The sequence below is a fragment of the Mustela nigripes genome, unplaced genomic scaffold (assembly GCF_022355385.1).
Source record: "Mustela nigripes isolate SB6536 unplaced genomic scaffold, MUSNIG.SB6536 HiC_scaffold_75, whole genome shotgun sequence".
Lineage (NCBI taxonomy): Eukaryota > Metazoa > Chordata > Mammalia > Carnivora > Mustelidae > Mustela > Mustela nigripes.
The window spans coordinates 3,028,681-3,053,322 of record NW_026739490.1 but is presented as its reverse complement, the minus strand read 5'-3'; the positions used below and the strand labels follow the sequence as shown (position 1 = coordinate 3,053,322).

The 24,642-nt window shown below is 47.3% G+C and overlaps 1 protein-coding gene across 1 annotated transcript in view; it reads left to right on the top strand.

Moving 5' to 3' along the window:
* LOC132008116 (phosphatidate cytidylyltransferase 2) overlaps positions 1-24,348 on the top strand; it is a 56,377-nt gene extending 32,029 nt beyond the window's left edge. Inside the window, exons 2-13 of the mRNA XM_059386503.1 lie at positions 9,091-9,227; positions 10,473-10,569; positions 11,325-11,422; positions 13,341-13,480; positions 15,260-15,318; positions 16,175-16,257; positions 18,169-18,256; positions 18,800-18,868; positions 19,771-19,923; positions 21,623-21,742; positions 22,703-22,806; positions 23,067-24,348. Of these exons, the coding sequence (XP_059242486.1) occupies positions 9,091-9,227; positions 10,473-10,569; positions 11,325-11,422; positions 13,341-13,480; positions 15,260-15,318; positions 16,175-16,257; positions 18,169-18,256; positions 18,800-18,868; positions 19,771-19,923; positions 21,623-21,742; positions 22,703-22,806; positions 23,067-23,199 (1,281 nt within the window). The 3' untranslated portion in view covers positions 23,200-24,348. The remainder of the gene's footprint in view (positions 1-9,090; positions 9,228-10,472; positions 10,570-11,324; positions 11,423-13,340; positions 13,481-15,259; positions 15,319-16,174; positions 16,258-18,168; positions 18,257-18,799; positions 18,869-19,770; positions 19,924-21,622; positions 21,743-22,702; positions 22,807-23,066) is intronic.
* Positions 24,349-24,642: the final 294 nt, after the last annotated feature.

Below are 24,642 nucleotides of genomic sequence, written 5' to 3'. Positions count from 1 at the left end.
CAAAGGCAGAGGCTTTAACCCACTGAGCCACCCAGAGGCCCCTTTTGAATAGTATTTGATATATTCTCTTTGAAAGAGTCTTTCTCTAATAAAGAGGAAACTTTTTTTTTTTTAAGTTGCTTTCTCCCTCAGCAAGGCTGAACACTCGTTTTTCCTTAAATGTTCAATAAAGATCCATGACTAGGGAACAGAAAGTAAGAGGACCTATTGGATTCCAGCAGGGCTTCTAGTATTTTGTGCTCTGACTCTGTAAGACAGTGGAAAAACAAGTGATCTCCTCAGGACAGAACCTTGGGCAGAGCCTCCTGGGAGACAGAGGCCATTTTTCCACCTTTGGTCATCTCTGACCTGAATGAAATAATGTCTTGCGATGATGGATACCAGTTAAGAGTTGTATGGTTCTTCTATTAGTAATGGATGCATTTACTCCAGAGGGAGGTTGAGTGGGAAAGGTGGGAGAGGGTGTTGGGAGAAAGGAGAATTCCTGTTCATTCTCTGTCATCCACACTCTTGGTTTTATGTATGAGACTGGCATTTTTGAGGAGGTTGGGACCCAGTCCTGTGTGTGAATCTGAAAGCCTTACATTCAGACAGCTTCTTCTTCTGTTACTGAACTGTTCTCAGAAATACCTCTATTGCAAATCCTGGGCTTTTTTCATCCCCGATAGCATTTAGGATGTGTTTGGCCACAAATGACTGAAACCCCAGAATAGAAGTGCTCTTCTCTCTCATGTAATAAGCAGCGCAGGCCCTTTTACTGTGTTTGCCCTATTAAACAGTCATCCTCCATAGCTGTTCTTTCCTCGTTGTCAGCTCATTCCATCTTAGTCATTCATAAGAGGTGGATTTCACCTCCTCATTTGTTGCTGGAGCCCCAGCGAGGCAGTCTGCATTCTAGTCAGCATGAAAGAAGAAGGGTAGGATTGTACACAGCATCTGTGCTAATAACTCACTGGCCAGAGTTGGAAAACGTAGTCTTGGTTCTAAGCCCAGCTAAAAATCAGGGCTTTTATGACAAAGAAAGAAGATAGATAGTGAGACCATGGGCTTCAGCCCTGTGATGCTTCATGTAGTACTTGTTTTGTTTTAAAGATTTATTTAGGGGTACCGAATGGCTAGTTACTTAAGCATCTCCTTTGGCTCAGGTCTTGAAGAAGCCATGGTCCTGTAATCGACCCTTGCATGGATTTTTTCCCTCTGTCCCTCCTCTCACTGGAGCTCTTTCTCTCACTCACTCTCTTTCTTAAGTAAGTAAATAAAGTCTTAAAAAAAATATTTACCTGAGAGAGAGTGAGCAGGTACACAGTTGGCCACATGCATACAACTTGGGGGAGGGACAAAGGGAGAGAATCTTCAAGCAGACTCTCCAATGAGCATGGAGCTCTACATGGGCTTGGATCCCCCGACCCTGAGATCATGACCCCAGCCAAAATCAAGAGTCAGACGCTCAACCGACTAAGCCACCCAGCCGCCCCCCTCAAGTACAGCAGTACTTGTTAAGAGCACAGAAAATGAGTTGCTAAGTCACTCAGCTCTCTGCCAATTCAGGACACCCTGGATCCTCTTGGAGTGATTGGCTGAGTCCCCTTAAGCATATGTGGTAAGACCTGCTTAACTGTCTTCTCTGTTGTGGGCCCCATGCCAGATGCTGGATGTACTGTGAGGCAGTCAACAGCAGGAGTCCGTGCAGTGTGGTGTGTCCTCTTAAGAAATGTTAGGGGGCCACTGGGGCACACAGGGAGTTGGGAAAGCTTTGGAGAGAAAGGGATCTTTTAGCCAAGATTCAAAGGGTAAATTAAAATTGGCCAGAAAGAAGAGAGATGGGTGTCCGTAGAAGTGATGTGCAAAGACTGTTCTAGGTAGGAACAGAATGAACAAAAGCCCTGAAGGTGACAAAGTACGGCCTGTTCTAGGAACTGACTGTACTTCAGAATGGCTGTGAGGAATGAAGCTGGGAAGGTAAACAAGACCCTTATCTCAGAGTGCCTGGAACATCATTGAAACAAGTGTGGACCTATCCTGTAGCTATCTATCCTTCAGATCACTAGAGGCAAATTGCCTCCATTTAGACTGGGCTGCTCCAGAGGGAGTTCAGGACAGGGAGTGACAGGATCAGATTTTTCTTTCTGAGTCAGGTTTTTAAAAGCTGAGTCTCGCACACCTGCATCTTTCATGTCCTTTCTCTGGAACCCTTTGATGTGGAGTGCAGTCACCTGTGGACATAGGTGAAGCAGTCCATCTGAAGTAGCTGAGCACATTTTCTGTGGGTCATATTGATGGGAGGCTTTCAGAGGACAGGGGTATGGCCATATTGCAGATGACTGTGAACTTTCAGAGTAGGACTCCTCTTCCTTGATCTTTTGTCTAAAGAAGTGAACTTGGCAAATGGGATTAACATTAGAAAAAGCTAGAAATATTTGCTATTCCTAACACTACATACACACACACCCCACCCACCCCACCCATACTTGACTTTCTTAGTAGGAGGGACACTTAGGTCTCTGATGCTCTTATTAAAGATAAGCCTGTTTCTGGCGATTTCTCTCCTGGGGATGTGTCTATAAGTGGGGGAGTGGATTGCCCTGGCAGCTCCCACAGGGTTTAAGAAGATGGCAAGCCCAATATTTAGCAGAAGGGTTAGGCTCAGCCTGATGACTTTCTTCCAGGATAAGGTTTGTGATTTGCATCTAAAGCGGCGCAAAACATAGTTTGTATGAATTCCATAATTCACCGAGTAAATGAAACTTATGAATTTGAATGCACTGCCAGTGGAAAGGGCTGAGTTGTTGGAAGCAGAACCAGCCAGTGCCCTGAGCATACCTCTTAATGAAATTTCCCTGAAAGTGAAAAAGAGAGGGAAGAGCCTAGTGGTTGCTATCACTTATTTTTTTCCCCTAGTTTTTTGCCCCTTATGGGCAAACAGGAACAGAATATTAATATGTTTTCTTTAGGAAGGTAGAAAACTGAGTTGGCATCTGGTAAGGAAATGGGGTATGGGATAGGGTGAGTACCTTCTGCCCAGAGTCTGGTAGATACAATGCCAAGGGCTCCTGTGTAGCCTGGCCACAGCCACACTTTTTTTTGCTCAAGTTCTGACCGTCAACCACTTGGGGGTGTCACTGTGGAGTCTTGAGAAACAATAAGGTCAGAGGGTGTACCCTGACACCAATGATGACCAGAAGGGAGCCCCAAAAGGATGCTGCCTTGTAAGCTTTCATAAGCTCAAGGCAGTCCTTCAGGAAGCACTGGGAATTAGGAAGGAGTGGGAAGAGGGTAGGGTTTTCTACCCAGAAAATAACAGTGAAAATGAGCTCTGTGAGTGCAGGTCCATCCCCAGGCCAGGAAAAGCCAGGCCTCAATTGCAGGGAGCTTCCCTTCCCACCTGCTGTGTTCTCTGGCCCTCTCTCATTGCCTTCTCTTGCTTCCACTGAAGGAAAGTTTCTGTGCTGTGCTGTTCTGAGCCTCGGTCAGGGCTAGGGTTGCCTTTTGGGCAGGGGGCCTGGAAGGCTGGTAGGGGAAGCCTTTCCTAGAAAGAGTTCCTCCAAAAATGTCAGCAGGCCTCAGGCCTCTTGTGAGCCTTGGTACCCATGATATTCCCTCTGTCCCTTATCAGTCAGACTTTCTGCTTTCCCTTCAGGGTCTAAGTGGACAAGGAAGGCCCAGAAGGGAGCTTTTTTCTTTATTTTGAAATTTCTTTTGTTTCCTGTTTACACCAGCTCCAGGCCCCTTGGGGAATGACTAAGGGACTGTGGAGGATGGTTGTTGATGGAGATAGAATTTCAGAGCCTCTGATCTGGGCCTTTGGGTTGAAAGGGAGGGGCTGCCTGGAAGCTGGGCTGAGACAGTTTAAAGCAGCAAAGCAGTTTTTCCTTGCTACCCTCCCGACAGGGAGGGGGATGGAGTGGGACTGGACTAGTCTGGTCCCGCTGTGAGGGCCACTGGGGAGGCAGGGGCATGGGTGGTGGCATGTGAGCTAGAGATCACAGTGGGTTCTGTCACTCTCTCCATGCAGTCTGATGCTTTGGTCTGTGGTAGGTCAAGTAGAATTCTCATTAACTCATTAGGTCACCAAGTCCTTGGGTGCCTGCTCTGTTCCAGGCACTGCTCAGCACACTGGGAAGCAGGGAGCCCATGGCCACTGAGATACTGCCGAGTCTGACGTGTATGTGATGCTTTAGCCCTGTGCCCAGCTTGCACAGACTTACGGAGTTATGTACGTGTACTGGTAGGCCCATTATAAAGCATGCACAGGAAAGAAAATACAAAGGAGAAAAATAGAAGTTAGTTGTAACATTTCTTCCCACACTTCAGTGGATTGTGTTGCACACATCCCACTCCAGAGAGCACTAGTATGGGCCGCTGCCTTTATGTGTCAGTAGCTTTGGGAAGTGGGTTACTTTTGAGTTGGGGGGCTGCGTACTGGGTGAATGGAAGCCATGGAAGAGGAAGCGGGACAGGGCGATGCTGAGCTCACGTAACTGGTGAGCACATGGGCCCCAGCAGGTCCTGCCGGCCACCATTCTTCCCATGCCACCCTCCTTGGGAAGGGTGCCCAGGTTGCCTGGTGGCAGCGGGTGGGGGGATTAAGGCTCTATGTTGCTATCCTATGTGCCCTGGTCAGGATACTGAGGGCTGTGGGTGGCGGTGTTGCTCTTCCGCCTCCCTCTTTATCGGTTTCACAGACTTCCATTGCTGTGGCATTTGATCATTCCAGATAAGATAAGGGATCCTTTCTTCCCTGGGAACACCAAGAGATCTGAGGCCCCCGGGGAGTATAGTGAGCGTCAGAGCTGGGGCCTGGGCCCTGCTCTCCCAGACTGGCCACTGCTTCCTCCTGCTGGAGGTCATCCTCTGCATCTGCCGATCTTGTCATCCCCTGGAGGAGCGCACCAGTGTACCTCTAGCACCTCCGACTCTTGGTCTGGCATGTGCCACCTTGCTGCTGGGCAAAAACTTGGGCCAGGTCCCTGGCCCCTCGGCATCCCTGCCTATGATGGAAGTTGCCGCTTGGACTTGGCTGCTTTCACTCAGGCATAAGCAGCCAAAGAGGAAGTCCCTGAGGTCTGAGCGAAAGGCCTTTTCCCACGGGGTGGAAAGGAGCCCCGAACACCGTAAGCCTCCAAGTTCTCTTCGCTTTTTATTCCCTTGGCCTGTTCTCTTGTGACATCTACACCAAGGGGTTGAAGTGGTGAACTGGGGGTCAGGAGCCCAGAGAGCTGGCTGTCTTGCCTGCTCCCCATCCATGTTTTTTGGGCTATGCCCTTGCCCCTTGCACAGGGATTTGCCCTTCCTCCTTGCTGGGTCCTATTGTAGCTTGTGAGGGAGTGGTTGTCTGGGTGGGTGCTGGTCTCCTGCTCAGAGGGTGCCTCCAGTAAGGGTTCTGGAGATGCTGATTCAGTGACCTGCATCACGCATGGGTCCTGGGGTTACTTGCTTATGAGGCAGGTAAAACTTAGAAAGTTACCCTCTTTCAGGCTTGTTCCTTTAGGGTGTTAACTTCATTTCTTAGCTTTATTTCTTAACTTCATTTCTTAGCCCCTGCATCAGGCAGGGCTGGATCCCAGGACTTTGAGATCATGACCTGAGCCAAAATCAAGAGTCGGCTGCTTATCTGACTGCGCCCCCCAAGCACCCCTTATAGCATCTAGAACTATAGATAGAGCACTAGCTCTTGTACTGCTTTCTGCCCCGGATACCCCACTACCCCTCACCCCTTCTCGCAAGGAAGGACAGGAGTCAGGGTGATCTTGCAGGACACAGTGCTGGGCAAATGCTCATCAAAGGATGTGGAAGGACCAGAGAGGCTCAGCACTGAGTTGGAGCTCACTGCCCCTCCCCTGTGGGCACTCTGCCTGGGCTCCTTCCTGCCCTTCCTCGCCTAGGGAAACCAGCAGCCTTTGTGAATCTCCTTGACGACGGATGGATAAGTTAAAAATAACCTTGTGCTGGGGCATGCATGCGTGCGTGTGTGTGTGTGTGTGTGCACGCGCACATGCGCTTGTGGCTGGATACAGGCTCTCTCCCATGCTGGACTCCAGCTAAGCCCCTGTGGCTTCCTGATGCTCCTGGTGAACAAATGTGGGAGGCCTTGGTAGGGCCCAGGAGGTCACATGCTGAATGAAGCTCCTCGGGTTAGGGGTCAGATCTAGATAATCTGCAGCATCATTCCTGTGCTGATGGTTGCCACTGGGGTGTGGGTGTTTATGTTAATATAAGGAAGGGAAAGCTTTTCTGAATGCCTCAGTCTTCGTTCACTCTAACTGGAGAGGGATGATTCCAGAGGCATTGCTGTGGTTCAGAACCTTCAGTGCCGGATTAGGACAGAGCCATGCGGTGGGGGTGGGGGGGGGGGCGGGGGGAGTTTGGCAGTATCTCTTTAGGAAGGAAGATCTTTCTGGGCCTGTTTGATAAGGTGAGGACACTGCAATATGGAGGCACTTGCGTGGACTTGTCCAGAGCCCCCTCGCTGTGCTGTGGCAGCCTAAGGAACAGTGACCATGTCATTAGAAGCTAAGGCTCTTGCCTCACATCCTGCTGATGAGGTCATCTGGATAGGTCCCTCACCAAAGCCAGCTGCCTCTTATTAGCAGTCTTACACTAGTTAAAGCCCTCGGTTTTAGTGTAGTTTAGAAGGAGCTATTTCCCTGAGGGCAGGGGCTGGGTAGCTCTTTACCATACCTGGAATTAATTCCTGGCTTCCTCTCTCCATTATTTTCCCATCCATTTGTAAGCATTTTGCTCTGTACCAGGCATGGGTACGTGAAGAGGAAAAGGTGGTCCTTGTCTTGAGGGAACAACAGACAAGTACAAAAATATCCCCATCAGTCTGCATTGTGGCCAGCACCCAGAATGAGAAGGTTAAGAGAAGGAGTGATTGGGTTAGAGAAGGCTGGGAGAACACAGTGACACAGGGTACATGGTACAATAACCATGAAACGGTGCTCTATTTCATGTACTTCTTGGGGAAATTCAAATTATTCAACTTAAGAAAAAGTGACTGTTTTCTTTTTTCACAAACATATATAACAAAATCTTTGAAGATGTGGTGAAATACCTGTTTGCCATTTCTAGTTTACTTCATAGTGAACTTCTTGCCGAAAAGTAAAATGGGGTCCCCAGCCTGACCTCCACAATCCCGTCTTCGCGGCTGTCGGCCCCACACCTCCATACTCAGGGTGCGCTGGCCCCTGGCGAGCCCGGAAGCCTGGGTGCCCTGCGGCTCCCTGTGGGCTAAGGTCTGCTCATCGGGAACGTGCCATTCCTCCGAGGCAGTGGTCCACACCCTACCCGGGTGAACACACTGTAGAAGCTTCTTGTACTAGCTGTCTAGCCGTCAGGAGGATATCAGGAATGAAGACATCCTGAATTCCCTCAAGGACCTCTGACCCAGTGGCGGGTTCGAGCCCACCCTCATCCTTTTTTGAGAAGTGCGAGGTGAAGTGTGTGCAGGTGCACCTCCTCTTCACCTTCCTGCTCTGCCTGGCCCCAATGACTACCCCACTGCCTTCATGACTGACCCCCACTTCATCACACGGTCTCCAGTCTGCCGCAACGATGTCGCCTGGAACTTCTGGTGGGCCCAGATGGCATGTCTGTGTGCAGTCCAGCCATCGACGTCCAGCCTGATTTCGAAGACCTGCTGTCCCAGGGGCCCAGCTGTGCTAGGGTGCTCCTCCCCTCTCTGCTGCCTGGCAGTCACAGTGCTGTCCTCTGGGGAATTCATTCACGATGGTATTTCCTCAAACTCTGTGTAGAGGAATGCCTGTGGTCCAGGAAAATCCCCTGAGATGGGCACTTCTTGTCCATCCCAGCCCCACCCCCTCACCAAACCAAGTTTCCTTACTAATAAAGTGTCAGGTGTCAAAAAAAACAGTAGATTCCAAGATGCTTAAATAAAAGGAAATGTAGTGGGATGAACATGGAGAAGTCAGAAGACCTGGGTTAATAGGAGATTTGGGGCCCACCATTGAACTTGCTCAGATAAGGATCTTCCTGTCTCCTTTCCCTTCCTTCCAGAATGACTCTGTGGCTCCCAACAGGTATGGGAAACAATCTTACAGCTGTTGAGAACTCTGCAAATCGAAGCAATATTGTTCGACTCTAATTTGAAGTGATTTGACTTCTTTTCCATCTCTTCCCAACAGCAGTGGTTCTAAATTCTTGTAAGAGATAAATGCTCCGAGTAGTAAAGTCCCTAGGATTCAGAGCAGCCTGCCCTTGGTACTTTGGATAGAGAACCAATTGCTGGCATGACTCTGCTCCCCTCGTGGGGGGGTTGACAAGCAGGGTGAGTTTCTGACATGGCCGGAGCCCAGATGGCAACTCTGTGGGTGACATGGCAGGGTCCTCTGGTGCCTGGGGCTGTGTGGCTGGAAAGGACAGCGGCACCCCAGTCTTGGTGAAGCCAAGACTCTAGTAAGCAGTATGGTGTGTTTTCCATACTGCCTAGGGCTGGCCTCCTCATGGGGTGCTCCTGTGGAGTCTGGAAGTAACACAGCAGACTTTGGGGCATTTAGTTGGGGGACAACAGCCTGCATACCCGGCTCTTCTCTGAGAGCCTGGCCAGAGCCACTGGCCACTCTGGGGGTACTAAGGTTCCACAGCATGTTGTGGGAGAGCAGGGACTTTGCTGCATGATTTAGGTGTTGGTGGAGAGGTTTTAGAGGTGGATGTGTCTTTCTGGGTCCCCGCGGCCAAACCCTCCTTGGCAGTAAGCCTGGCAGCAAGGGCAGGGTCAGGAATGAGGTCCTGCTGAAATTCAGGCCTGCCTCCCCTTTTGGATACAAAAGAGTCCCTTTCCCCCTCCTCCAGACTGTTCCCTCCCCTGCCTCTGGGAGGGCAGGGGGGATTGAGCAGATAGTGGCTGTTCCTCAGTCCCCCATGGCAGATGTGTGCTTCGCTTCCAGCAGAGTCGGCCCCCTCGGCACATGTCAGAAGAGTGTCGGGATCGCTGTGAGTCCCATCTGCTCTGTCACCTGGCTGTGCTAGGTCCTCGAGCCTTGTTGGGGGGTCTTTTCCCACAGATCTCTTATGACGGGCATGTACTTCTCATTTTTGACCTTCTCCTCATCCTGTTTTTCTGCTGTGTAGGAATTGGAGTCAGAAGTGAAGATAGATGGAGAGACTGCGTCAGACAGTGAGAGCCGAGCGGAGACTGCTCCTTTATCAACGTCTGTAGATGATACCCCAGAGGTCCTCAACAGGGCCCTTTCCAATTTGTCTTCAAGGTATAACCTGGCTTCATGATGCAGATGCTTGCAGGGGCCTCACCTCAGGTCCGAGTGCTGTGGAAAACCCAGAGTCCTCAGGCAGCCTGTGGTCATGGGACGTGAGCCCATGGCTATCAAAGTGTACAGGCTTGGCCTGCCCGGAGGCAGTGGCCACAGTCTCCCTGCTTCTGCTCAGGCCTTCTCTGAATGAAACCTTGTGCTTGATGGCAGCTATGAGAACAGCCTAGAAGGATCTGGCCTTTGAAGGGTGCTTCGGTGGGGCCGGGAGGGACAGTAGTCTGAGGAGGAGGAAAGTGTGGACAAAGGGGTGGTGGCACGCAAGGTTGCTGACAACTTGTGAAGGGTTTGTGACTAATCAACAGGCTGCTTTTCACAGAGGAGTCCAAGTTTCTAGGTCAAAGTTTAGTTTTCCCTCTCCCACACACATCCATTGTGGACATTCCTTAAATTCACCCAGAAGAATTGAGAAATCTCAACTCGGGTGAATCCAGAGCTAAAATATTAGTCCCTTGAGACTCTGGTCCTCCAACACTGGCTATGTGGGCAGATTAAAAAACGCAAACTTTAAGACCTCAAAACATTATCTGAAGGTGTTGCTATGTTTGTCTTGCACACATACGTCTCTTTGAAAGGTAGTGTCGTGCAATGGTCAAGGGCTTGGGTTCTGGAGCCAGACTTCTAGGATTCAAATCTCGGTTGGACCACGTCACAGCTATATGATTTGTGTATATCCATTTCCTATCTGGAAGGGTTAGTAGTGTTGAGGCTTAAATGCACTAATATATGCTGAGTCCTTATAAAAGTGCCAGATGCATCTTTGTGATTGTTATTACTGTTGTTGAATGTTGTTCTTACTATAAAGATACAGGAGCAGAGTGATGCAGGATTTTGCTGCTGGAAAAATGTGCATTGTTTTTCTTTGGATAGAGAGCCCTAGAAGCCATCCAAGTAAATACAGAAGTGGGCACCACATTTCCCTTGGGACTTTTGCCAGATTCGTTTGTTAAGATAGTAAGCTGGGAGTATTTTTCTGTACACCTTGGAGCACCTGCTGAGTTTGGTGTGGGTGAGGTGATGGCTGTTGGCCCTGCTTTTGCCCGCATGTGGCTAGTACCTCTGTCAACGGGAAGGAGGTACGCTGCAGGAAGGGATTGATCTCTCCTTCCGGAAAGAGCAATCCCCCTTGACTTTGTGCTTTGCTTCTTTCCCGGCTCCTAACATGTTTTCTCCTTCTCCTCTTAGATGGAAGAACTGGTGGGTGAGAGGCATCCTGACTTTGGCCATGATTGCATTTTTCTTCATCATCATTTACCTGGGACCAATGGTTTTAATGATCATTGTAAGTGCCACTTTGCATGCTTTTTGGTTTTGCCTTCAGTTTTTCCTACGGCTCCATCATCTTAAGTGTAGGGTATTGGGTTGGTTCTGGGAATCAGTGGGAGTCCTGGGTCCTCAGACCACATCTGCCTTAGAACTGTCACTGCTCCCCTTCCAGGAGCCAACCGGAGGGCTGTTGGCATCAGCCAGTTGTGTGTAGTTAAAGATATCTCTTCATTTTAAAAGTTGATACTATTATTTCAGCCGTTTGATTAGCCAGTGACCCTGGCTGTGACTCTATGTGACTCTCCGTTTTGTTTCTTGTTTCCCTGGGGCCTCACTGTGGGGCTTAGGACTTTGATTTAAAAAATCCCAGTCCACAGCACTGCTCTCTTAGTCTTCCTGCTGGCACGGACAGGGTCAGATGACTAGTGGCTGACTGCTGAGCAAAGCAGTTGGGGATTTTCAGGTATTTCCATTCAAAGTCAAAAGGGGGAAGAGATTGATGGAGTCCAGGGAAGTACAAAAATAAAAAGTTAATTGAAGCTTCAGAGGGGCCTATTTCTTGGATCTAGTCTGTGTGACACAAAGGACTGCATTGCCAAGGGGGTGTGGAGTAAGTGGGAAAGGAGGAGGAGAGCAGAGTCACTGTAGGACTGACATCCTTAAATATGATCGTTTTTCTTCAAGGCCCATGACCTCTGTGTGGGTTTCTGTTTCCAAAAATGGTAAGAACTGGGGAATTAGCAAATACTCTGATTATTTTCTATCTTGTAGGTGATGTGTGTTCAGATTAAGTGTTTCCATGAGATTATCACTATTGGCTACAACGTCTACCACTCCTATGACCTGCCCTGGTTCAGAACCCTCAGCTGGTAAGCCCTCTAGCCCCACAGGGGCCCTGAACGGATTTGGATGACGAGCGTTTTGTTATAGGTATTTACAGTCATGGTGGATAGAGGGGAGTGATGGCCTCCCACTCAGATAGCCCCTTTAAGACCCAAGTATTTTATGTGGCTGGCCTGTGGGGAGTGTTTTGTAGTTGCCTGGGGTCTGGAGTCTTCTACATGACTGCGTCTGTGAGCACGTTTGCCTTGGTATTTGGATTTATCAGATGTTGCACAGCAGCCCCCACCTCTAGACCAGCATATTTTTTATGCTCTGATGTCCCGGCATCCCATGAGAGTCCTCTGTAGGTTGTCTGTGCTGGTGTTGCTGTCTCTGGAACTTGGTTTCCTTGTCCTTGAGACAGATGGTTGAGACTGAGTCCGTTGGCTTTGGAACCCTCATTCCTTGGACAGAGGTACCTTAGGGGCTAGGTGGGCAGGAGTGACCGTGAATACAGAGGATCTGGGCTCCTCAGAGAAGCTCTGGTCCCTCTCTCATAGGAAAGGGCTCAGCTGCCTTCAAGCAGAACAGAATCAAAACCTATAGCCCAGGTGATGTCTGAGGTCCCTTTCTGATCTGAAACTCTGCTGTATTGGCCACACTGTCCTTGCGGGACACGTGAGCAGAGCTCTGCGTGGTGCCGAGAGGACTTGGGGCAAATATGGACCCTTCTCACCTTCTGTGCTGGGATGCAAGGGTTGGTTCCATGACTTAGCAGCCTGAAAGGAATGTTTCATGCCTCAGCAACGTGGTCATGACCAAGGGAGCTGACGTGCACAGACTTGGGCTGGACACATCCTTCCTAGAGATGCTTCCCCACCAGCCAGCCATGCAGGCTGCCTCATGGTCTCCACACAGGCCTATGCCTGCCACCCAGGTTCAAGTGTAGGTTTCTTCATGGCTCTTCTAGAGCTGGCAAGTGGTATTTTAAATTTTGATCACACACTCAGGGTGTCTGACTTTCGATTGTGGTCACTGACCAAAGGGAGTGTTTTTCATGTAACAGAAGACAAATCCAATATGAGAGTTCTTGAACTTTTACAATTAAAAAAAAAAAAGAAAAAGAAAAAGAAAGAAAGAACATGGCAGAGAGAAGTCCTCCACTCTCTTTCCTACCTCAGGAACCTGGCTGAGTATTTGGAGTAGGCCTGCTTGCTCCCATACTCTGAAGCACCGCCGAGGCTCTAAAGGTATATGAGCCATGGCTGCCCCCTGCCCAGAGCTCCAGTAGAGGAAGCAGGTTATACACACATGAAGAGTTAATGCTGGTGAAAGGCTGATGTGTCAGAGATAGGCTTCAGGGAGGCAGATACTTTGAGACCGAGAATAATTAATTGCTTAGTGAAATGACCAAATACTACATACTATAGAAATAAACATGGGGGAGCCAGAGACCATGTTAGGTTGTACAGGCTTTTATGAAGAGAATGGTATTTGAGCAACGAGTGACAAAACGGGGCGAGTGAAGTGGATGTCCCAGGCTGTGGGAGACAGGAGGGAAGCGAATGGTGGCAAAGCCAGAGTAAACCACTGTGAGAGGTGTGCGGGGGTCCTGGAAGAGAGGAAATAGGATGGGGAAGCAGGATGAGCCACGCTCTGGAAGGTCCTCCTGTGGTGGCATGGTAGATTAGGCATGGTAACTTTGCAAAAGGGGCAAAAGCTGAGTCCCAAGTTTGTGACAAATGGAGAGTGAGTGAAAGCTGCCACAGATTTCCAGATGGACTTCCCAGCCACAGGGTTCCCAGTGAACAGGGAACCATGGTTGGCTTGTTCTCAGCAAGCTGCCGTGGGTGGTGCAGGGTGTGGGGGTCGCGCGGGCTGCTGCTCTGAGTTTTTGCTGGCAGCCTCACCGGAAAGGAGAGGCCACAGGTGCTCCCCACAGCAGTTACCTGTCTTCTTTTACAGGTACTTTCTACTGTGTGTAAATTACTTCTTCTATGGTGAGACAGTGACGGATTACTTTTTCACTCTGGTCCAGAGAGAGGAGCCTTTGCGGATTCTCAGTAAATACCACCGGTTCATTTCCTTTACTCTCTACCTAATAGGTAGGCATTCAGCGGTTCACCAGTTCTTGGGTTTGTCTTGTTTGTGTTTGCTGAGTAGAGGTTGGGGCACTTCTTGGTGCCTGCACAGTCTTGATGATGTTAAGCTTGATGGTGCAAGGCTGCAGAGCTGAGGACCCTGCCTTAAATCTGAGTCATAGCAGCTCTTGACTAAGAAGTGGGACTGAGGGCCTTGTGTGGCTGTGGGGACTGCAGTCATTGCCATCTGTCCTTGTGTCCCAACCTCTGTGGGAGGGCAGCATAGCACGGTCCAGTCTTGACTCCCCTGTTGGCAGAGATTCTGCGGTGAGATCAAAACAAAAACCACCCAGGAATTTGGGTATAAAACCCAGCAGCTGTCTTTAGGGGAGTCACCTGAGAAGCTGCGTGAGGGACACTGCAGTGTGGTGGAGATTTTACCCAACTGGGTTTAAAAAGACTTTGTGACTTCGGAGGAGCTGGGGCTTAGTCTTTGGGTCTCTTGTTCTCTGGAGCTAAAACAGCAGACGCACTGTGAGGATTTGATCAGATGCATTAAAAGTTCACAAACAGAAGGGTGCTGTGTCAATCTAAACTCAGTACTACTTGAGAGTTAAGTGTTAATGCTCGTGTTTCTCATAGTTGCCCTCAAAGCCAGTTTGAGGCACAGGAGAAATTTGTTCTGACCTAAATTTCAGTCTGACCTATTTTTGATGAGCTTGATAGCAATACTTGGCTCCATGAATGGCCCCTGGCCATTAAAATAGAAAATTCACCGCCAAGGGGGTCTGTTGCTGATGAGCATAGTCTGAGAGTGTGCCTCAGGCCCTGAGAGTAGCCCCCCATAGCGGAAGGCCAGGGGTCTGGAATAGCCATGTGTCGTCTTCTGGGCAGGGCTGTGTTTAAGGTGCCTACCCACTCTTCTGGGTAAGCGTTTCTCTCTTTCCTGAAGGAGTGTAGGGGCCTTAAGGTCTATATTTATTTTTATTTTTATTTTGCCACCATGTGGGTCAGTGTAGAGATGCAAGGCTCTGACTCCATGCTAGGGAGATCTGCCCCCCTTAGCCAAACCTATAATTTAGGACAGGGGTCAGCCACCTTTTTCTTTAAAAAAAAATGTTTTTTTAAAGATTTTTATTTATTATTTATTTGATAGAGAGAGAGATCACAAATAGGCAGAGATGCAGATGGGGGTGGGGAAACAGGCTCCCTGCTGAGCATAGAGCCCAATGCGGGGCTCGATCCTAGGACCCTGAGATCATGACCCGAGTTGAAGGAAGAGCCACCCAGCAAACCCCACTGAGCCACCCAGGTGCCCCCAGCAAATTTTTTCTTAAAGGTCTAGATAATATTTTAGGCTTTGGGGCCCAGAGGCTCTTTGTTGCAACTCTTCTGTTCTGCCCTGGAGCATGAAAGGAGAACCCCAGATAATATGTAAACAGGTATGGCTGTGTTTCAGTAAAATTTTATTTGTGAAAACTGGTGTCTGGTCTAACCTTTGTTGTTTGACCCCTGCTCCAGGATCAAAATGTTCCTCTCTGGTGAACAGTCTTTTAAATTGAGTGTAGTCTGCAAGATTTAAAAAAAATATTGCCTTCCTTTGATTGTCTTGAAGGAGTCTGTTTTTGCTTCTGACACTTACTGGAATAGCTAGGTTTATTCCCCCTGGGCTTTGGAATTGTGCATTGCTTAACTGCTGCAAAGAAATTGGCCAGAAGACCGTTTAACACATCTAAAGGAAATGATTAGGACAAACATAATGCAGAGTGTGATTCATTTTGCCCTTTCTCCTTCTCAAACTAGGGTTCTGCATGTTTGTACTGAGTCTGGTCAAGAAGCATTATCGACTGCAGTTCTACATGGTAAGCGAGATGTGTGTGTGTGTGCATGTGTGTGTGTGAATTCTTGGCTTAAGTGAAGTTCTACAGAAACTCACAAGGCCTCTATGCTTTCTGTGACAGATCAAAACTCTGGAACACAGTCTGTTTTGTGTGCATAGAACCTGGAGCATGAAGGGATATCTCCCATTTAAGTTACCCTGCTCTACATCCACCTAGACCCAATCACTGTTAACTTACACCCCCAGCAGCCTCTCCACTAGGACCTGTAGGTGGCGTCCAAGTGCGGCTCAAGGTGAAGCTTTAGGCAATGCCCACAGATACTCTACCTGCTACATCACTTCCCCAACTTGGAAGCAGCCCCTCACTGAGGGGCCTAAGCAAGGGTCCTAAGTAACATTTTCTTAAGATTTTATTTGTTTACTTGAGAGAGCGAAAGAGAGGCAGCAGAGGGAGAAGGACAAGGAGAGTCCCCACCCACTGAGCAGGGAGCCCGACCTGGGGCTCCATCCCAGGACCCTGAAATCATGACCTGAGCCAAAGGCAGGTACTTAACTGACTTAGCCACCCAGGCATCCCAGCACTCAACATTTATGGAGAAAATGAGACGTACCCAGGCTTTCAGAGCATAGAAGGACTTGTTCACTGGCGGGCCCTGTGGTCCCTACTTTTGGTGGTAATTGTAGCTGGGGGCAACGTTAATCCCAAATGCCTGTTCTGTACCTTTTTACTTCCAATAAGACAGGTAGAGAAGCAGACATATTTTCTACCTGTTCTGTTGTTGTTGTAGTTTAGCAATTTCTATTTGTTATTGACTGTTATTTGAAGTTCCTTTCAAGGTAACAGGTAGGTCAAATGTATTCTTGATTTTCTTTTGCAGTTTGGCTGGACCCATGTAACATTACTGATTGTTGTAACTCAGTCACATCTTGTTATCCACAACCTATTCGAAGGAATGATCTGGTGAGTGATGTCAGGGAGGGAGATTTCCCTTTTATTTTGTGGATTTTTCTCATGTCCAGGTAGACTGAGAATCCCTGCTTACCTTCTAAGCCAGGGGTTCTCACCTTGAGCTACGTCAAAATCCTATTCAGGGGCTGGTTACAACACAGATCACTGGGCCTCACTCCTGAGGCCTCAGCAGATTCAGTAATGAGAATTTGAATCACTAGTACATTCCCAGGTGATGCTGCTGGTCAGGACCTATGCTTTAAGAACTGATATTCTAGACTAACAAGTACATGGATAATTAAAGAATCAAAGACAATGCAACCCTATAGCAACAGATTTAAAAAACTAAAGGAAAATGTCGTGATCTGGTAAAATGTAAACTACCAACAGTCATGCAGAAGAAAACTTGAAAGATCACTAACTGTTAAAGATCTTTGAAAATTACCTAAGAATCCATACCTGGGAAGAAAACAACCAATGATAATAGCAGAGTTTTATCTACCCCTTCATACTAAAGCTGATAAGCTTGGGGAGGCAGAAAGAAGAATGTTAAACTGATTTCTCTAATGATTACAGATAAACCTTTGTACATATTGGCAAATAGAATCCGGCAATGTGTCAAAAGCACCATGTACTCATTACTTAGTAGATTTTATTCCAGAAATGCAATGGTTTCAGTAGGAAATCTGTCAACATTTATGGAAATCAGCAGGCTGAGAAAGCCGGATGATTTTGGTGAAAGGCAAAGGCATATCCTTGTTTATATAAGAGGTACTGAAGTGTTGTGCTTAAGACCCCAAACTGTGCTCTGTTTCCAGATCTCAGAATGAGGGTATAGTAATATTCACCTCCTGAGGAATAAATTAGTAAATATATGTAAAGTGCTTGGAACAGAGACTAGCTCATATAAATGCTGGTCTTACCATGTTTAAAACAATGGTAGTAATGATCTGGGGAGGCTCGCGATTTTCCCCTTTCAGTTTTTGTTAGGTAATTCTAAAGAATGGCTTCTGATAAGTCCTTATCTTTAGGGCCAAACATGCCACTTGTTTCTACAGTGAATCATATTAAAATCTCTGGTTATTGGTTTTCAGCTTTACCTACAGGATTTAACTGTAGGTATAGAAAATATGAAGAGCAGAGGATATGTGCAAGAAGCCTGGACGAAGTAAATACTGGGCGGGGTTGTGAGGATACAGATGCTCCCTTAACAAACAGAAGATATTGCCTCTAGTTGATGGGCTAGGAAGTCAGAGATTTACGTATATTATGTTAAATACAGAACTTTAAATAGAGGACATTTGAAAAACATGATGGTCAGGGAGTGGAGAGGGGGGAGAGCAGAAGGATACAAATGTGGAAATGGCCTCCTTTGTCATAGTGGGGATCAGCAGGTGAGGAGGGGGGCGCGGGAGCTCGAAAAGATAGCTAGATCTGTGAGTTGTGGTTCTGTGCTCAGCGTAGCCCTAGGGAGAGGGAGTGCTCCTGAGAGCTAGTCATAAACCGTTCACCTAGATAAATTATGAAATAGACACGAAGTAGTCAGGAATGAGTAAAAGTAGTTATTTGGGGGGAATGGAGATAGGGATGGGGAAACAAGGAAAACTTTCTCTTCTTTACAGTTCAAATTTGTATTACCACGTGCATATATTACTTCATAACAAAAAAGGAACACATGACATTTTATAGAATCCCACCTCCATTTACTCGGGAGCCATTTGATAAAGATTGGAATGTCTGCTGTGTGCCAGGTACTAGGTATAGCTTGTCTGGTATTTTCTTTCTTTCTAGCTTATTCCTTCATGGATGACAAGTACTTAACGGGTTATTTTTTTCCTGGAGTTGATGAATGGCATTGTTTTGTAGACCTCTGAGGTACTGTCATCTGGGGAGAGTTGGTTTTCACTTTGGTTTATTCTCTAGGTTCATTGTCCCCATCTCTTGTGTGATCTGTAATGACATTATGGCCTATATGTTTGGCTTCTTCTTCGGTCGGACCCCACTCATCAAGGTAAATGGGTCACCCTAACATGAAATACCACTGTGAGGGAAGGGTGGTCCTTTTTGTAGAGTAGATCAGCTTGGGGCAGAAGAAGTCTAGCTTGTATGAATGTCTTCATGTCGTCCTGGAGAAAGGCTGGCAAAAACTTAGTTTCAGGAGAAAAGCCAAAGGAAGATGACTATTCATAGAGAAAAAAAGAGCTAACAGAGAAAATATCTTATAGATTATATAGACACATTTTTGGGACTTTGATCGGAATTTGCGTGTTGTCATTTAATTATATTTATATATAATATAAAATATATTTTAAAAATATATTAAAAAAATATATATATATAAACTGGGACAGACAGAAACTGAGGGGTATCAGGCCAGGAACAAGGAGAGCAGGCAGGGGTTGTTTTAGAAGGGAAGGAGGTTAACAGAATGAGGTGGGGTTTTTGTTTTGTTTTGTTTTGTTTCTTATAGTAGGAAGGTTTTAAATAAGTAATCATTGTTCTCAAAGCCAGTTATCAAAATGCCCTTTGTTAAGAGTTTGCTTTCTGTCTGTAGCTGTCCCCGAAGAAGACCTGGGAAGGCTTCATTGGGGGCTTCTTTGCTACTGTGGTGTTTGGCCTTCTGGTAGGTGGTGGTCTGCTGCTGGGTGGGGGAGTGGACAGAGACCTCCCACCCTCCCTCAGAGCTTGTCCAGGGCTAGAGAGCTTGTTTCCTGAGGCCCAGGACTCTGTCCTGCTGCACGGTAACCTTGCCCCTGAGGGGCGTGAGTATGGCACTCTCTGTAACTAGCCCCATGCCAGTTCTCAAACAGGGTCTTGGCAGCTGAGGGGCGGGGCCATGTGTGCCTGCACTCCCCTCGGGCTGAGGCATGCGATGCCCAGCAGGTAGTGTTCTTGTCCACCCTTTTGATATTTCAAGGTTGAGTGACTGGCAGCTGAGAGTAAGGGGGGAGGCGGGCTCTGCCGCTTTGGCTGAGGTTCTCTCCCATGTGCATCCTGTGGGAGGAGGATGATCTTCCCGCCCTAACCCTGCTTCTGACCATCAGCCCAGCCTCTCTCCTTTTTCAGGGGTGTCTAGCTGTCCTCCAGTACTGATTCCCTTTCTTCATTGCTCCTCCACCTTCTTCCCCCAGGCTGGCTGTTTCTCACTGTACCACTCCCTGACATCCTGCCTCCAGTTCAAATGAAATTAAGGGATCCTGAGGAAAAGGGACCATAGCTCCCCTAACTGGGGAGAATCTTCTTGTAGTTCTTTGCCCAAATTCCTTCAGGTCTTTCATGGATTTTGACCTAGGTGTTCAGGCAATTCTGTGTAAAGCCTCAGCAGGCCATGTACCTGTTTTCAAATCCTTTTCCAAATTCAGGCAAAATACACCTGTGGGGAAGCATGAACCTCTGATTTAGTACCCAGCTCACAGTTAGCAGGGTCCTAGGCACTGTGAGGGGGACAGCCAAGCCCCATGTGTGGGGCCTGGGTGGGCTGGCTGGGCCTCGTCTCTTCTGCCCGACTCTGCTTTTCATCCTCAGCTGTCCTATGTGATGTCCGGGTACAGATGCTTTGTCTGCCCCGTGGAATACAACAATGACACCAACAGCTTCACTGTGGACTGTGAGCCCTCTGACCTCTTCCGTCTGCAGGAGTACAGCATTCCTGAGGTGATCCAGTCGGTCATTGGCTTGGTATGTGCCACTCACATCGGGCAAGCTATCCTTGGTTAGGTAGTGACTATAGAGAGAGAGAGCCCTCTCTCCACCACTGCCACTCCCTCAGAAAAAGCTTAGCTTCCTCCCTCCACAATGCCAGGGCCCAGGATAGAGGAGACTCGTTCAAGTCAGGTAAGGGCGAGAGCAGAAGGAGACCTTTAGTCTCACCTCAGTTCATGTAGACCAGTGGTTCTCAAACTGTGCTCTGTGGATCCCTAAGGAACCCTGAGATCCTTTCAGGGGGCCTGTGAGGTCAGTTATTTTCATAATAATAATATGACATTATTTGCCTGTTTTTACTTTGTTGACATTTGCTGTGAATGGTGCAAAAGCAGTGGTGGGTAAGCTCACTAATGCTCTAGCACAAGTGAAGGCAGTGGCAGGAAACTGGACTAAGTCATGGGATTCTTCATGCCACACACTCGCAGTTAGAATAAGCCAGCTCTTCTCAAGAATGTCTTTGATGAAAACGTAATGTGGTTCATTTTATTATATTCTGACCCTTGAATACATACCTGTCTATACTCTTGTGTACCCAAATGGAAACTATGCCTAGAACATTTCTGCTAAATATGGCAGTCCGGTGCTTACCTAAAGGAAAGTGCGCATGTACCTGTTTGAGCTGAGCTAGCTGCTTTTTTTTAATAGGGACATACTTTTTACTTGAAAAGAACTGACAAACTCTAGTGTTTCAGCCTTGTGTATTTGATAACATTTTTCTTGAAAATGAATCAAGTGAGCCTGTCACTTCAAGGAAAACCCCTGACAGTGATTGTTACTGATGATAGAATTTGGATTCCAAGTGAAAATTAATATTTTGGAAAGCATGTACCTGTCCCCGGAGTTTGACAGCTTCCTGATACTTCAAAGCTTTGTGGATGAGAGCTGCAGTGATTTTTGGGTGTGTGTGATTTTTATAGTGATTTTAACATAACGATGTTTTGACATTGCATATAGCAAACTGTCTACACTTGGAAGACTTACATAATTCGGTGAACTTTTGTTTTCTAAATGGCCAGTGCGTGGTGTTAGAACTGTCAGGTGTGGGTCAAAGATCCATTCAAAGTGCAAAACAGGTTAATGGATTTTAATGTTAAGAGCACAGAAAGTTCATTTGTAAGATTTCAAATTCCACACTGCACCAAATTCTTAAGAAACTACCACTTGTCAAGTTCTGGTGTAGTGTCAGAGAAGAATACCCATAATTATCTAAAATACTCTTCCTTGGGGCACCTCGGTGGCTCAGTGAGCTAAAGCCTCTGCCCTGGGCTCAGGTCACGATCCCAGGGTCCTGGGATCGAGCCCCGAATCGGGCTCTCTGCTCAGCAGGGAGCCTGCTTCCTCCTCTCTCTCTGCCTGCTTCTCTGCCAAGTTGTGATCTCTGTCTGTCAAATAAATAAATAAAATCTTTAAAAAAAATAAAGTACTCTTCCTTTTTTCAGCCACTTAATTTGTATGAGGCTGAATTTTCTTCACATAGTTCAATTAAAACATCATACTGCAACAGACTGAATGCATGATACTGAATGTCCTTTATTAGGCTGAGCACTAGAGAGTTACAGACAAAATCCAGTTTTCTTACTAATTTTGTATTTGGAGGGAAAATAGAGTTCATTTCATAAAGACTCACTTGTGTTAACAAGGCATCTTGACTGATTTCATTTATCCTTCTTAGACAACAGTCTGGATGTACCCCTTCCAGATCCACAGCATTGCCCTCTCCACGTTCGCCTCGCTCATTGGCCCCTTCGGAGGGTTCTTTGCAAGTGGATTCAAACGAGCCTTTAAAATCAAAGTAGGAAAACCCTCTTTTTTGTTTCTCTCATTGTCTCCCAGCCTGGTCTCCTCCTGTCCCACCCCATCCACTACCCTCTCCTTCAAAATTCTGAGCTGTAAATACCAAGCTATAAACCAGACTGTTAATGTGTGCTCCTCTTCACCCATGGGTGGGATTTAGGCTGGTAAATTTAAAGTACATTGTTTCCGGGGCACCTGGGTGACTCATTTGGTTAAGTGTCTAACTCTTGATTTCAGCTCAGGTCATGATCTCAAGGTCCTGAGATCAAGCCCCACATCAGTCTTGGCACTGGGCATGGAGTCTGCTTAAGATTCTTTCTCTGCTCTTTGGCCACCCCCTCCCCACATGCGCTCTCTCTCTCTCTCTCTCCAAAAAACAATAACAACAACATTGTTTCCAAGAAAATTCATCATAGTTGACCCTTGAACAACACAGGGGTTAGAGGTACTGATCCCTCCCTCTTGTCCCCATCCTCCCACGCAGCAGAAAATTCACATATAACTGCTGACCAGAAGAATTACTGATAACAGTTGATTAACACTTATTTTGTATATCATACATATTATAGACTGTATTCTTACAATAAAGTAAGCTAGAGGGAAAAATATGTGATTAAGAAAATTTGAAAGAAGAGAAAATGCATTCACATCAATGTACTGTATTTACTGAAAAAAATTCATGTATAGGTGGACCCGTGTAGTTCAAACCCCTGTTGTTCAAGGGTCAGCTGTAGTTTGATTTTCAGTGTATTTGTTCATATATCTTGTATCTTTCTTCATAAGAAACATTATATCATAAGACTCTGTCCTATTATACCCTCAGCATTTGAACCAATACTTCTTACTTTCTGTTGCCCTTAGCTACTCAGGACAGTAGCTGGGCTCAGAGGTGGGACAGTAGGCCAGGGTTTGGGGTTGGCCTCCCCAGGTTCACCAGTCTTGCCCCTTCCTTTAACAGGACTTCGCCAACACCATTCCTGGCCACGGAGGCATCATGGATCGCTTTGACTGCCAGTACCTGATGGCCACCTTTGTTAATGTGTACATTGCCAGTTTTATCAGGTACAGTGCCTTTCCATCTGGACCAAGTTGGTGGGATTCTGAATGTGGTGAAATTCTAGAAGTGTAGCTACAAATCAGTGGGAGGGAAATGCATCCCAAACATGAATGCGGTTTTCAGTTGCTACTCTCTCTGGGTTCTCTGAGGGTCCCCCTGCCCTCCACAAATAGGGAATCCAGCGGGAATAGCAGCTGTTTGAATAATCAGGCCCCAGAAACTGCTGGACTTCCGCTCAGCGCTGTTTCCTCACATTCTCTTCCAGGGGCCCCAACCCAAGCAAGCTGATTCAGCAGTTCCTGACCCTGCGTCCGGACCAGCAGCTACATATCTTCAACACCCTCAGATCTCACCTGGCCGACAAGGGGGTGCTGACAGCTGCCGTGGAGGATGAGTAGCAGCCCCAGGCCCAAGACGGCAGGAGCAAGCGAGCGAGGGGCTAGGGGAAGGCAAAGCCTCCCTGGTGTGACTCAGTCGATGACAAGGCTTCAACTCACTGTCTTTTTTTTTTTTTTTGTAGAGCATTTTTTATTTGTGGGTTTTCAGAACAATCTGTATATACAGTCTATGTGCTTATGATTTGGGTCGTGGGTAAACTACAGCTCTGAGTTGGAAAGAAATCACCGGGGTCAGACCTTTCAGGCTTTTTAAACAGAAGTTTTAACCTGGAAGACAGTGTTGCCCACCTGGGCTGCATCTGCTTGGTGCTTCTTGCTCCCAAGCTAGAGTTTCTGTTGCCGGGCTCCTTCAGGGAGGGAGCGGATGTTTATCTGTGGCTGACCAGTTCAGGGCCCCTCCCCTGCCCCCGGCCTGCCCTTGTAGCTGCCCCCCAGCTGCAAAGAGGTGCACGGCTTGGATGTCTTTGGGGATGTCTTTGCTGCAGAGAGCTTTCACCTGGGCCTCTCGAGAATCCCTGCCCTGAAGCGACGGGACAATTGCCTTCTGTCTGGAGGGACAAAGACTGTTTAATTAGATAAACATTCTACCCGCAAGATCCTGTAGGGCGTGAGCTCTGCTTTATGACCTGGGTTAACCTTACTTCATCGCAGACTGAAAGAAGGCTTCAATATTTTTTTTCAGGAAGCACGAGAAATTATTTATAATAGTCCGAAAAAGTACACTGTAATATTTTGAGTGTATGGGGTAGAACGTGCGGTCACGAGCCCTTCCCCCAGGTGGTCGGCTCACGTGGCTCCTCTTGGGCAGTTCGGCTAACTGTGTCTTTTCAGGGCTGATGCCTTTCACCTTTGTGCTGTAGACTTGTTGCTGCTGAATCCCTCCTGGGGGCTCTCCTGTTAGGCAGGGAGCAGGGGGTTTCTCATTCACGTGCCCTTTGCCTGACAGACCACCCTTGTAGCTGCTGTGTTGTGTATATACTACTCTAAAGGCAAGTGCGTACCTGTGTGTGTGTTTTAAAAAAATCACTTACTTCTTACAGTGATTTCAGTTGTACCATGACTTCTTCACTGCAACCACAAAATCCTGCTTACAACTCTGGAAACCTAACCTGATTAGAGGTATAGAGGTGTGACTGTTCTGAAGATTACATGCACACTTTATATATATATATATACATATATATATGTGTGTGTATATATATATGTATATATATATATATATGAAATGTGACCAGTTTAAATGTGGTTCGTATTTTATTGAGGGACCTTTTTTTCTTTTAAACTGTGATTCCCCCCCCCCCCCCCCCCCGCCTTCTGATAGGAGTGATGTTGACTTTAGGGAGACAAGTTCTTTGTTAGGTCAACAAGCAGGGGAGGATAGGAAAGAGAACTGGTGCCCATCTGTGTTCAGTTATTCCGTGCCATGCTGGTTCTCCTTGCCAA